This window comes from Oryzias melastigma, linkage group LG13, assembly GCF_002922805.2.
Source record: "Oryzias melastigma strain HK-1 linkage group LG13, ASM292280v2, whole genome shotgun sequence".
Classification (NCBI taxonomy): Eukaryota; Metazoa; Chordata; class Actinopteri; order Beloniformes; family Adrianichthyidae; genus Oryzias; species Oryzias melastigma.
Window position 1 is genome coordinate 30,120,009 of NC_050524.1, and position 15,146 is coordinate 30,135,154.

Sequence of the window (15,146 nt, forward strand, 5' to 3'; positions counted from 1 at the left end):
ACCTTTGGACACTAGTTATCACAGAAATTCTAATTTAAATGACACAATATTGACTTATTACCATTATTGTGTCAACACAGCTCATCTCATTTAATTAAACTCTAGTAATTGGTTTTCAAAATGACTTTTTTTTTCAACAGAAGAAGGTTGTCAGTAATGTGACTTTAGAAGAAATGATGGGAGGAAATTCTGTTTTCTGCAGAAAACCATCTTTACCTGCAGGTGTTAACATCACACCCACAAACGGATACACACTGTATGCAGGTAATTACAAAACTGCAACTATAATTCCCCTCACTCTACTTCCTCCCTTTGGCCGTTTGTACATTTTTTAGATATTTAACTCATTATTCCTTTGACTACTCTGCTGCCTGCTGACGTCTCAAAGCCTGCTCCCTTCGGGGCCTTTGGAGGGCACAGAGTGGTCCCGCACAAAGAGAAGCAGACTTTGCTGATAAGAAAAGAAAAAAAAATATACGTATTCTGGGCAGACAAAGAGAAATATTCCATTTAAATATTTTCTTTCTGACCCCTCAATGTTCAAAGGAAAATCCTCTCAGGAGTCAGTGAAAGAGGTGTTTTTTTTGTCAGTATGAGACAGTATAAGCTCTGAAAATACTCAAATAGGACTCAAAGTAGGATGAGGCATGCAAAAGCAAACACTTTTTGAGAAAATATGTCAAATTTAGTCTTCTTACCTGCATTTTTTCCAGCATATCGAAGAATTCTGCAGACTGAAACAAAAAAAATCCAATTAGTTAAAAAAAAGCTCAAAAAACAAAGTGAGACAAAGTCTAATTTGACATAATTGGCTTTTTGCCGTCCTTAATTTACACCTCAGACAGGTGTTTTAACCCTTAATTCACAACCTGACGGTCTGAATTTGAAGGTCCTACACGGATACATGGATCCTGGCAGCCGAAGAGCTGCAGCTGCGCAGCTTCAGTGTGTCAAGAGGGCAGGGAAGGGCAACCACGTCTCACGCCCACATGTACACACACTGATAAGGAACCACTTCCTCGGACGGCAACACGCCCCAAAAAACACACACACAGCCACTAACACAGACACGCTTGAGTGCGTTCACACTTCTTCATCCCAGGAGTTTCCATCTCGCCACATAAACAAGCTGTGAAGGTGATAATGGCTGACACATTCTTTGTGTTAACATCCTCCCGTTTTTTTAACCCAGGCAGCATGCACAGGTGAAAGGTGACACACTGAAACACAGCAGAGTCACCAAAGTCAACTTTTACAGAAAAAAGAAGAAAAAAACCTTTTAAAGTAAAAGTGGGACTTCATCTTTTTTCTAGTGCCAATTAAAGTCCCACTATGATCATTTTCATCATGATGGAGGAAATCTGTTAAGAAAATTAACCCAGAAGGATCTATGATGACATCACATCAGTGTATCAAAAACATCTCAAAAGTGTTCTGTGGTCCACTTGGTCTGTGGTATATCCCAAATAACTTGCATTTTATGAATAAAAGGCTCTAGGTTCAACTTTAGTGTTTCTTTATTCAAATCATGAATCAAGAGCAGAAAAAAATCAGTTTGAAAAAGAGCGTTTTGGTGATGTAGAAAATACGCTGGGCGGGCCGTAAGCTCCCTGCTATGAGTTCTCAGCAACAGGGAGGGAAACGGAAATGGGGTTTGCTCCGCCCACAACTCAGAGGTAATTTTCTAGTGAACTCCTGCTGCCCTGCAGAGACTATGTCCTAGAAAATAGCTGTGGGCGTATTGATCTGAGCATGAGAATGATGAGCATGATGGGATCGATACTTTCAAAGTATTGATACTAGTTGTTAGCGCTCTTGCCTCACAGCGAGAAGGCCCCGGTTCGAATCCCGGCTGGGACCTTTCTGTGTGGAGTTTGCATGTTCTCCCCGTGCATGCGTGGGTTTTCACCGGGGACTCTGGCTTCCTCCCACCGTCCAAAAACATGCCTCATAGGTTCATTGGTGACTCTAAATTGCCCCTAGGTGTGATTGTGGGAGTGGATGTGTGTGTGATTGAGGCCCTGCGACAGACTGGCGACCTGTCCAGGGTGTACCCCGCCTTCGCCCTTCAGTAGCCGGGATAGGCTCCGGCACCCCCGCGACCCCGAAAGGGGAAAAAGCGGCCAAGAAGATGGATGGATGGATGATACTAGCATGATGAGATTGATATTTTTGAAGTATTGACACTAGTATGAGATCAATACTTTCCAATTATTGATACTAGCATGATGAGATCAATACTTTAGAAGTATTGATACTAACATTATGAGATTGAAATCTTCGTTGCAGTTTTTCTTTTCAATGCACACAGTAAAGCCTGACTTTACTTGCCCAGTGTCTATCTGTCAGCAGTGTTGCCAGATTGGGCAAAAACAGCCCAATTTCAGTAAATACCTGCCCAATTAGTGCAGGGAGACTGCCCAGTCTTTCAACATTGTGACTTCCTTAAACAGCATTAATGAACGCACCTAAAGCAGGAGAACCATGAGTTTGACTGGAGCTGCTCCAGATCAAGTGTTTATGTCCTGGGGTACCATTTGTTTTGTCTTTAAAATTAGAAATTGAAATAATAAATGTAAAGTTCTGCACTGCAGACACCTTCCCTCCAACAACTGTCAAAGGGTTAAACATGCTGTAAAGTAATTCAAACCCATAGAGTCAACAGAACAAACAATATTGCCTGCAGTTGGATTTCTTAGAAGCTTTATCAGTCATGTGTGTTTTGTCTCTCCAGTGTAAATATACCTGTAGGTGGTGCAGGTCAGACCTGGCTGCAGAGCATAAAGATACTTTCATTACAAATCATTAAACTTTTCGGTATTGGACTTACCAAGACAAAGCAAAAGGTGTTCACGCTTTGCTTTTCTAGTTAATTTTGTTCATGCGTGGTTATACTCATTTGTTCTCTGCTTATTATTTCACTCCGTATTGTTTGTGTTGTGACCTTTTCTTTGCCATCTAATGAAGCAACTTCTGCACAGCTTATCTCCAGTGGCAACTTCAAGAAGCAAACAGAAGGCCGATTACGCAGAAAGCCCTGCTGCCTATCTGAGAATTTACATGCATTCATGTTAGGTCATAAACTAAAGCAATCAAACGGATAGAAACGATAAGAGGAGAGACTGGGACACTGATCTGAATAATCACACCGCTCCCACTTTGATTTTGAAGGAATGTTGATAAAGGATTTTTTATATATATATATATATATATATATCAATTGTTGTTAGGGCTGGGCGATATGGGAATTTTCATATTGCGATATCGTTTTTTTCATTTTGTGCGATAATGATATTAAAAACGATATAAATCAAATAATCAAAGTAATCTTTATTGCAAAGAGCTTTAGGACTTCAGATTTTTACACCTTAACTTTGCCCCCCCATTAAATCTTAGTTAGTTCAAATTAAACTTTCATTATTTTTGTATTAACTGTAGTATTGAAACTAACTGTGAGGAACATTTAAATATTTCTAATAAATATTGTACATATACATAATGTACACAACAGTTAAACCATAACAGTGGTATGTTTTCAATAGGCTGTACAGATTTTCTGATTTAATTTAATCTGACTGAAGCACATACAAGTTCCTTTCAAATTAAAATTAAGTCTTAAAAACATTGTTCTAAAGCAGCAAATATATGCAGTTATTTTTATATTATTTTCTAATTTCTTCTGAACATAAACTACAGGTACTGCTGTGCAGCAGAAGATAATAAAATGTAAACTTAAAATAAACAGTTCTGATAATAGATTTAATCATCATTTCACTCAGTCATCTGACATGTGTACATGTTGGAGGATTGATCAAACACATAAGATCTCTTAATTTAGTTTCATGTTAGGAGTCGTTGAAAACAAGTTTGTTTTGCTATTATTAGATCACCTCATTAAGAAATGAGCATAAACGGCACAAATGTAACTAACAAATTCATTATTGATACATAATAAAACAACAAATTATTCTAATTCGAAGCTCTATACAAAAGCTTTTGCCTAATATGTTAACAAAACCCTCAAACTCTAAACTCCACAGCCACGATCGAGTCCCCGCCCCCCTGTGCGCGGCTGTTACGAGGTTGAATCGAGGTATTACAGTTGAATTTTGTGATTGGTCAAACCATGCAAGTTTCAGAAGTCTGACATCATGATCTGCAGCTCCAGTAACGATAACAGTCATGTTCCCCAGCCCCACCCCTCTAACTGGATTCTCAAATTTCGGCTATGGGTGGAGTCAGCCTCCAGCTTCCCTGTTTGGTTATTATGAAAGTTGCATACACTATGATATTCTAGTAAAGGTGTAGTATTATACTTTTGCACCACATTCTAGTCATAAGAAAGATGCACGTACTGGCTCCTTTCTGACCACGCGCATATACTGTACGTTGATGCTTATCTGCACGAAGGACACCCAAGGATTTCTACATAAACTACACTGTCATTGTCTAATTCCTTATTTCTAACAGTCAGGCTCCACGCATGGAGCCCAAATGGATTGCACACTGATCATGTGAATTAATTAAAAAAAAAAATTCATACAACCTGCCTGTGACTCACCTACTTCACTCCTACTGACTCAGATGTGTTGTTTAAGTGTTCACTACAACATGTCGTCAGCACCTATGCATTAAAAAAAGCATGCATGAACATTTATCTATTTCCAGCGGGCCACTTACGGACCCCGTACAACTTTGTCTATTGTTTTCCTCCAGACATCTACCCATAAGGACAGTCGTGACCATGTGTAACAGAGCTCTGATGCTCAAATACTTTTTATAAAAACAATAAGTTCAAACTGAAGAACTGTAATAAACTGATTCAGAACATTAATTAATTGAGTTGATTCTCTAACAATCTGCAGCTAATTGGATTATAAGTGGACTGAATGGACAAGTGTGATAATATAAATTGATTTAATCATAGATTGTATTGGGTTAAGTGAGGAGGGCCTTCAACACAGACCTGAACCTACAGTATCACTACTTATATTGGACTTTAGGGAGACACAACACTAAAAACATGTTGACCATGTGCATACATAGACTCTAGTGTATCAAATCTCTCTAAATTTCAGAGTTCTTCCAGAATTTCTCCTTTTTTTATTTTTTAGCTAATGCACTGTGGTTTAGGCTTGGTTTTCCAGATTTCCCACAGATCAATCATTGACTGTATATAAGAACTGGATTGAGTGACCTAACCCCCCCTCATGTTCCATACAGGAAGTACCCGCCGGCTCTCAGAAGCCTAGATCTGATAGACTTCAATAGAGTCATTCTATTAGTCAGAATACCCATTGTTGCTCTGATACTTTTTTGACAATTTCTTCCTAATTATATATTTTTAAATAATTTTTCTGCAGTGCAAGTTTTTCAAGTTGTAAACTGACCAATCAAATGCCTCAATGTTGGCCCCCATCACAAACGTTATGAACATTTGATTGACAGATTCATGCTGATACTTCCAACAAGCTCAGCCCTGATTGGCCAGAGAGGTTACCATAAAAATTATAACTCCGCCCAGTCGCTGCTTACTGGCTATTTCTAATTCATACAGGGCCAGACAATGTATATCATAAAAACATAGGGACTGAATTGATTTAATTGTGTTAGAGTTGGAAGTAAACCGTTTTCCATGGGTGACGTCACACTCACTTGGTCCAGTTCTCATATAGAATCAATAGAACCAACTCACAAAAAATAAGAGCAAAATCAAACATAAAAAACATGAGAATTAAAAAAATGAAATACATTTTAATTTAATTTTTATTCTACTTAAACACAAATTTTGTTTGTTTTTACATAATAAGACCCTGATGAAGACTGAAGATGACCTCTTTAGCCTCTGAGCTTTACCACAAGAAGTCCCCATCACTACTCATTCCGTCCTATACACATATTGTAGATATTGAATGGTATTTATTGAATGGTATTTAGGTGCATGTTTGGCTTGATTCCTGAGTTATAAAACGCTGTTGTGAAACGTTTCCACATGTAGGAGTAAAGCTTCTAATAATAGGAGAGTGAAAGTGTGGAAGGTTCAGGAGAAGCTAAATCAATCCCAGCAATGACTGTTCAAATGAGTAACTGTCTGATATAAGAATGATCCAGAACCACAGAGCTGTGGAACAGTGAGTGACATGCTAACTGCTGGATTCACGCCTGTGTTTGCTGATACCTTAAGAGTTATCTTGAAGGTATTAACCCAAGAACAGAAAAAAGTCTTTCAGCAGGAGCAGTAATTCTATAGAGGTGACTCACGCTGAGAAGTTCAATCAACAAAGCAATGTTTTCATGTAGAATCTGGCTTCTGGTCAAATAGACTTACCGTCACCGCAGCAGCAGAATTGACTGTTTTATATACGAGTCCTGTGTCGCTAATATTTATTGTGGTTTTTTTCTTTAGAGCCTTTTGCTTAAAGCAGGAAAGTCCAGTCAGACAGCTGAGCAACTCATTTCTGAACAGGACATTCCAGTGTGAGCCTTACAACTCTCACTTCAGCATCAGACAAAAGCAGGCGGGACAAGAGTCATCACGCTGTTCCAGTCACTTCAGACACAGTAAGTGTCTGACACAGTAAGAGACAGAGGTAACATAAAACTTAAAAGGGAAACCCATGAATCAAAGTTGAAATAGATCTCAGTAAAGCCTTAGTTACTAGCACCGGTACAGGTGTTGGACCTTATTGGGTGCTGCAAGTTTTGGGGTTGTAGAGAGGAGTGGCTGCATCTTAAGAGGAGATCGGGTGTGTCTTGCAGTTCCCTTGAGGCTCATAGGCCACCTCACCTGTAACGAAAATGGTACGTACCGTTGTTGTGGGTGTGGTGAGTGTAGTGTATTGTGAAGTATTTGTAAGCTACACACACTCATCACACTCTGTCAAAAGGTGAAATTGCGCCACACTCTGGTCGTTAGAAAAGTGCGACCACTAACCTACGCCCTGATGGCCAAACTTCCTAATTTCTTACAGACAGACTTTATGCTAGGAGTGCACAGTTATTACGCCAGCTGCGGGATTTCAGGGAGGGTATTGAAAAAATCTAAAAAAGTTGCATTACCTGCAATAATGCTAATGAGAATGCTTTTTGCTGAATGTGGTCGCTGAAGACTGGTGATGCTGTTTGGTGAGGATGCTGTAGAAATGTATTTTAATTGCTAAATAATAAATATCATGAATGTACTTAACATTTTGATACCAAACTTGCATAATTTGCAGAAATTGCCCGAAGAATTCCAAGAATTGACATGAAAAAATCACAATGTTGTTGAAATATTAGCTTAACTCCAAATTAGCCCAACTAAACCTCAGTAGATGTCAAATTAGCTAAAAAACTAGCACGTTAATAAAATACAAGATAAATGCAGAATTAGCCCAAAAAACCTCTGTAGATGTCAAATTATCCAAAAAAACTAGCACGTTTCTAAAATACTAGCTTAATTCAGAATTAGCCCAAAAGCATTTACAGAGTTATAAATCTGTATCACGTGTTTACGTCTCACCTACTTCCCTCTTACTTACTCTTTAATGTTAAGTGTTTGCTACGACCTGTTGCCCGCAGCACGCCTATAGGAAAAAATGTGAATGAACATTTTCCTTCTACAAGCCCACTGAGCGCTTAACAACGTTGCCATGTCACTTATATTAGTGTGGAGCTGCTAGCACTTGGAAATACATAACAAAAAAAATCAGGAAAAAGGTGCTAAAACAGTTATTATTTAAATTTAATTTAAACTTCTGTGCTTCAGAGAACATGAAGAAATGCGCTTCTCCTCATGGGTCACCCTCGCGGACGAGGGCGAACCATCCCTCTGTGGTGAGGATTAGCCCTTATGTTGACTGATTTACTGTTGCATGAGCCGCTTTTCTCCTTCAGAATCTGCTAGAATGATGTTGATCGTGTTACTGGTTAAAAAGTAACAGTATGTAAAAGATTTTGCGTTTAAGCGTCATCAATGATGCCTCAAGTGTTAAAGGGTTCAAGAACTATTTCGGACAACCCTACTATTTCAAATGCCCCTACATTTGGAGGAGTAGGGAGGAGAATTAGGAGTAGGAGCAGAATTTAGATTCAGCCTGAGGCTAGGTTCACTCTATCCTCAGCTACGCGCGTTCAAGCAAACACTCTCAAAGAAAATTCTATGTAAACACACATACATGCACTTCTCAGGCTCCATGTTCTTCCATGCTCTTGCGTTCTACACACATTTCTGTATAAAACACACCGCCACTGAACGCGCTTTGAAAGTTAAAAAAGGTCAAACTTTAACCAATCAGGGACTCAGATTTAGTAATAGATGGATGTCGTTCCTTTTTAATCACTCTAGTGCCAAATGTTTGTGAATTGAGTATGGAGGGAAATTTAATATTTGTGGTTTGTGTCCAGCCAGGAATATGTAAATATTAGGGCTGGGTATCGACAATAATTTCAGAATTGATTCAACTCGATTCACCAGAGCCTGGATCAATTCCATTTCTTTTTTTATTAATTCGATTCTTTCCATTCACTCAATTCAATTAGATTCAATTCAATTTAGAATTTACATCTATTACAAATGTATACACATTTTCTTGGAAATACATTAATAATCCTCTTTAGGCCAGCAGAGAAGGCCTTGCAGGCCCTGACGGCCCGCCACTGGTAAAATGTATCAGTGAAATAATGAGATTGTTAATATCATTCAGTGTTACATGGATTCTCTGAAGGAGAAGTTCTAACTAAAATGTTCAGATCATCAACATTGTAAACATTGTTCTGCTTCTCCTGGAGGACGTTTCAGTTTGGCCACTAGGTGAAGCTCACACTATTCAAGAGGAATAAACAAAGAATGAGCAAAAAACTGTGCTTTAGACCACATATCGGTACTTTAAAAATGATTTCCTTAAGTGAGTTTGGAAATGCCTGTCTGTGTACACACTTCCTGGACTATCAGGAAGCTACTTTATCACAACTAATATGTACTCTGACAACATTGCTGTTTCAACTTCTTCATGCTGTAGACGAGGACACGGAATAAAAACTGAGTTTATTCATTTAGTCAGCAATGTACGTTTAGATCGACTGAGCTTTAATATTAGCGGTCCTTTGGAAAATTCCATTGAATGTTAGCATCAAGCTATAAGACTTTAGCTTCATGTGCTTAATCGATCTCTACTTTTATCAATCTATTAAGCTTAGATCGATTCAAATCGATTTTATTAACCCAGCCCTAGTATATGACACCAAATCTTTCATCAATAGGAATAGAGCTGTGAAAGAAAAAATCTGGAGTGAGATTTGCACCACTTTGACATTTTGTATCAAGCCTCCTCCAACCTTAGATGGTAGATGCACTGGTAGTGACAGTTCAATGATAACACCATATGCTAACCGCTTGTTCAAGAACGTGATAAAAGTGTGTTCTTAAACCTGTCACATGGCCGGAGGGAAGGTAGTGTAAAGATTCAAACCTTACCAAGATGTGTAAGTTAGTCAGCAAAGACTTTTTTTTTGGACCAGTTGTACACAGCTGCTAATACAGAGATTAATAAAATAAAATGTCATTGACATCTAATGCACTTCATCATATTTATAATTGTACCTACTGCTTGTTATTATTATGTCTTTGTATTTTATTTATACAGTTTCTTATTGTTTGTACTGTTAATACTTTAATTTTTATTTGAATTTACTTAATTCTTTTTTACTCTTATTATAATTTTTTTAAACTTATTACTGCCCTGTGCGTTGCTGCTGATGGACCACCAACAGTTTAACATCTGCTGACAGTTATCATGAAGTCTTTTGAATTTAGGAAAAAAATCCAATCTGAATCAGGTACATTTTAAACAAAAAAAATCCTTCTTATTTCAAAAATGACAGTGATTTGGTCATATTTTAATGGTGTTAAAGTTTAGGAGATTAGAAATAATGAATTTCAATCAACCTTTGTGAGTATTGTCTGGTGCACAGAACAGGAAAGTTTGATCTCCGTGAAACAAATTTGCAGCGTGACATTGATGACACACTTCTTGTCATTTTAGATTGCAGCATAATTTTGGGTTGTCACTGATCATTATAAAAAAATCCACTTATTCAGAAAAACATTGATATTTTCTGGCTGGAGCTCCTCTCTTATTGTCTTTTTTGCCTCAAACCCTTCAATAAAAGTCTTCGATTATTCTTTGTGTTGTTTCAGATTCAAGACTGACGTCTCATCTCAAGGTTTTTCTTTAGTGATACAAGCAAATGAGTTCATCCTGTGATTCTTTTAAGCTCATATATTGTACTTTATGACAAAATCTAATTCTTATCGTGTCATTAAAATAAACACTTATTTTAATAATATGTTGATTTTATGGCTCCATTTTTCCTGGTCTGTGCATCCTCCTGCTTTTCTTCTCCTTATGCAAACCTGCTCTTATCACAGTGAACACAGAGTGATGGAAAATACTACTAATTGTTCTGTGAGCAAAGAGCAGTTTGATTACTGTCTGCCTGGACAACATCACATCTAACAAGCTCCTATGAGCAATAAAAGCCCGGAAACCAGCACCAGAGATGAAGTATGTGAGCTCCTTCGGTCTGATGGCCTCAAATTCATTTAGATTTCCTCTGATCAGTTTTCTATTTTGCTGCTTTGATTCCATCATATGAGAGTAAAGCCTTCAACCGTGTCCTGTTGTAATGCCGCAGGATTCGGTCCACTAAATACAGCTTCAATTGCTTTCTGAGAAGAGGATAGTTATTGGGCAGAAGGGGGAAATGTGGGAAGGACTCATCAGAATTTAAACAAAGACAAAAACAATTTTAAGACCTTGCATGTTAAAGATGCAGTCTTTAAATGGCCGATCAAGTGTATAGACAAAGAAAATGTGAAAATGTTCAAGGGGTTGCACAATCATAACAACAAAAAAAAGAAAACCCATTATTTCTCAAGAGGAATTTAAAGAGCGAGGCGCACAGGACGGCAGGTTCCTGGGAGAGCTTTGAATCCTGGACTCTCATTTCTACTGCCTGAAAAGGTAATCCCTGTTTTAATGTCAAGTAATCCCTGTCTGGAAGAGCTGGATTTAGTTTGCACTGTGATGTCACTGTCTTTTCTTATCTTTGATGAAAAACCTGCAAAATAAGAACTCTCCTTTCCTTCAGATCCAACTAAGATAAACCTGATGTTCATTAAGACACACAAAAAAGGAATAGCACGTTTAAAACTGTTTCTATACATGCTTGACACAACTGTAAATAAAATAAGGCATTTCCAGGCAATACAAAAATATTTGCAAATGGTAACATAACTGCAGTGCTGGGGATTTGGCCATCGCCTACATAAAATACTGTTTTATTTCCCCGTGCTCGCCTTACCTTCATGCTGGGGGGTGCAGTGCGGGGCGGCGATGGGGGGCATTCTCCAATAGGGACGTTGGAGATATTCAGCAGCTCTTGTTTCCTAAAGAGAATGACATAAAACATTTATTTCACATCTAAATATACATAAAAAAACTACTAAAACTACAATTCACAAGATACTTTTGCATTTTTTAATTTTCTTAAAAGCAAAAAACAGCAGAACAGCAAGATGAAAATGTTTGAAGAAGGTTTAAGGCACATGTGTCAATGTCAAGGCCCGGGGGCCGGATCCGGCCCTCCAGATCATTTTATTTTATTGTAATTAATGGTCCGTCTGCATGTACCCCCAATTTTTATTTGTTGAAATATTAATTTAATAAATTAGTTCATTTGATAGTGACGCAGTTTGAATTAAGACCTACTCATAAAGGCTTTTAATCATAAATTCATTTGTACAAGTCCTCCACTATGAGAAAAACCTAACAAAACATGTGGAAACAAAACAAAGAAGATATTCATTGGAGTGGATCTTTAAAGATTTTATGAAAAATGCTCTACGTGCATTTAAAAATATATATATATATATCTATACAGTAATCTTTAAAAAAATACTTACGTCCTATTCTCAGGTAAATTTGACAGGTTTAGTATGGGGTCAAATCAGGATCAGCTTAAGGTGAAAGAAAAACTTGACTAAAAATGTGAAGAAAAAAAAAAGACAATTTAGAAAGCAGTTTTAAACTCGAAAATACACAATGAAAACTTGAAAGAATCCCTGAAAATGAGAAAAAATAAAATTGAACATTTTAAAAAATAATACTGAAAACTTGAAATAAATATTGAAAATTTGAAAAAAAATGAACATCTGAAACTTGAATAAAAAAAATAAATGGCATTTTTTAAAGTTTGTTTTTACTTTCAACTTTTTTTGTTTCTCATTCCATGCTTTCAATTCTCTGTTTTCAGTTTAAATTCTGAGTTTTTGAGTTTTCATAGCTGAACTGATCCTAATCTACGCTCACACAGAGTTTGGAAACGCACGTTCAAGCAATCTCATCCAATGGAAAGTCAATTTAAACACTTCCATGCTCAGAACTCTTTCATCATTATGCAAGTTTTTAAGTCAGTTTTCAGGCTCTATGCACAGAAATTATAATAACACGCGCTAAAAGCCAGTTGAACTTTGACCAATCCGGGACCAATGGAGTATGGATGGTGTTTCCTTTCATTCATAGAAGAACCAACAGTTTGAAAATTGATCATGAAGGAGAAATGAATAATTGAGGTTTGTGTCTGGCTCCAATTCTATGAAATCAAGTCTGTTATCAATCAGAATAGAAATCTGAAAGAAAAAGCTAGAGCAAGATTTAGGAGATTTGCACCAAGCCTTTCAACTGAGCACATGCGCCACTATGGGGTAGCAACAGACCATGTCCTAAAAGCGTGTTCAAAAATCCGTGTTCAGCGCAGTCTTGAACGTGCCAGTCAGCTTCTTTATGAAACATCAGAACCAAATAAAGCATATTAGCTAGCATATATTCCTAGCATATTAGCTGCTAGCAAAACTGAGTCTGATACTTTTATTAAATTAAATGTTAAATATTGTTGCAATGCATCAAATAAAACATGGTTTATTTAAATAGTAATATCTTCTAGTTTTTACTTGCTCCACTTCCAACATTGTGATTAAAATGTTAGCATGACGCTGGCTGAGTATTTCAGCACAGAGGGGATTTTATTCACAAAGTTGTGCTTTTTTTACCTTTACAGCTAGTGGACTGCAGTGTACACTATAATTTAATCCTAGAGCCATTAAAGTATCCCCGCTAGCAGTTGTGTTTCAGCACTGAAGTACCTTAATTGAGGGTTTTTAAAAGTAAGACTGTTGAAAATGTGCTTTTAGGCGGCTCTTTTGGTGAGCTCAGGAGTGCAGAGGCCGACGGGAGACTTTGAGGGGTCGTTTGGAGGCTAAAGGACCATTTTCTTTTTTTTTTTTATTGTTTTCGTTCTTTGTATCATAGATCACTCAGATGCATGGGCTCTTATTAATGATACCAGATTACATGGTTGAGCTGTTACTGAGAGACAGCAGGAAGATTAACTTTTGTGATACAGGTCTATTTCAGTAGCGGCCTCAGCTGTGATGTTCTGTAAGGAGCAGTTCTCCTGATGAATGAAGTGAGAAAAAAAACAAACCACAATGAAGCTAAATCCACTCTGGACCTGCTCTTTTGCTAAACACCACAATAAAACCACAATGACGTTTCTCCGCTACTAATGAGGAACACAGCTTGGAGGCCAGCAGTGCTTGTTAATTGGAATTGCCTGTTATAAATTTAGAATCAATTTGAAACATTAACCGCCTTATAAAGCTTTGCAGAGCACGAGCATGTACATGTGCAGTGATGCGTTTTACATACAATTTTTTCTGTCTTTTCGGTTCATTGAAAAAGGTGACGTTAAAGGAGAACAGACACAACTGCAGTGACTTCCACATAGAAAAATAACATGAGTTTTAATAAATAAACTATTTGTGACCCTAACATGCTTTGTTTTGTCCTTAATTACCAGACAAAACAAACCTGACCTAATGAAGTCTACTGAATTTTCAGCACTACACAGCCTACTTGATTATGAGGCACACGGTCAACGATTGGTTTATTTTCAAACTTATGCCATATGTAAGGTGCACCTAGCTATAATGCTACGCTCACACCAGGCATGTGATATGTTCAAGAAAGTGCTAAAAACATGTTCTTGAATACATGTTTGGTGTTCACATTAGACAAGCAGGGAGGGGCTTCTCCTTCGTTTCCTTTTTCTACAGTTTATTGGTGCTTGCTCGCCACATACAGATGGAAAAGGCTTTGTGCTAAATGTGGAAGTGGAGCAAATCTGGTAAATGTACCAAGCCTTTTCTTTCACAGCTCTAATTCAATACATGAAAGACTTGAGCTGAAGACTTCACTACCCCTACAGCTTCTTCCTACCCCTACAGCTTCTTCGTACCAATATAGCTTCTTCCTACCCCTATAGCTTCTTCCTACCCCTACATCTTCTTCCTACCCCTATTGCTTCTTCCGACACTCTGTAGCTTCTTCCTACCCAAACCAGCTCAGTGGCCTTGTGGTAGAGTGTCCGCCCTGAGATTGGAAGGTCGTGGGTTCAAATCCCGGCCGAGTCATACCAAAGACTCTAAAAATGGGACCCAGTGCCTCTCTGCTTGGCACTCAGCACTAAGGAGTTGGACTGGGGGGTTAAACCACCAAATGGTTCCCGAGCGCGGCTGTGTCTGCAGCTCACCGCTCCCCCAGGGGGATGGGTCAGATGCGGAGAACAAATTTCACACACCTAGGTGCGTGACAAATAGTGGGACTTTAACTTTAACTTTTAACTTTACCCCTATTGCTTCTTCCTACCCCTACAGCTTCTCCCTACCCCTATAGCTTCTTCCTACCCATATTGCTTCTTCCTACCCCTATAGCTTCTTCCGACCCCTACAGCTTCTTTCGACCCCTACAGCTTCTTCCGACCCCTATAGCTTCTTCCTACCCATATTGCTTCTTCCTACCCCTATAGCTTCTTCCGACCCCTATAGCTTCTTCCTACCCCTACAGCTTCTTCCGACCCCTATAGCTTCTTCCTACCCCTACAGCTTCTTCCGAACCCTATAGCTTCTTCCGACCCCTAAAGCTTCTTCCTACCCCTACAGCTTCTTCCGACCCCTATAGCTTCTTCCTGCCCCTACAGCTTCTAGCCCAAAGCTAGACCCTACCACTCCTCCATAAAAAAGTATTTTGGATGCCTTTACTGCTTCA

The 15,146-nt window shown here is 38.3% G+C and overlaps 1 protein-coding gene across 5 annotated transcripts in view; it reads right to left on the reverse strand.

Moving 5' to 3' along the window:
* The window catches only part of rap1gap2a (RAP1 GTPase activating protein 2a), a 149,164-nt gene that overhangs the window by 26,819 nt on the left and 107,199 nt on the right, over positions 1-15,146 (reverse strand). For all 5 annotated transcript variants that reach the window (XM_024276478.2, XM_036215054.1, XM_036215055.1 and 2 more), the window contains 2 exons: positions 11,344-11,428; positions 699-734 (listed from right to left, as the gene is read on the reverse strand). In XM_024276478.2, coding sequence (XP_024132246.1) covers positions 699-734; positions 11,344-11,428 — 121 coding nt within the window. The remainder of the gene's footprint in view (positions 1-698; positions 735-11,343; positions 11,429-15,146) is intronic.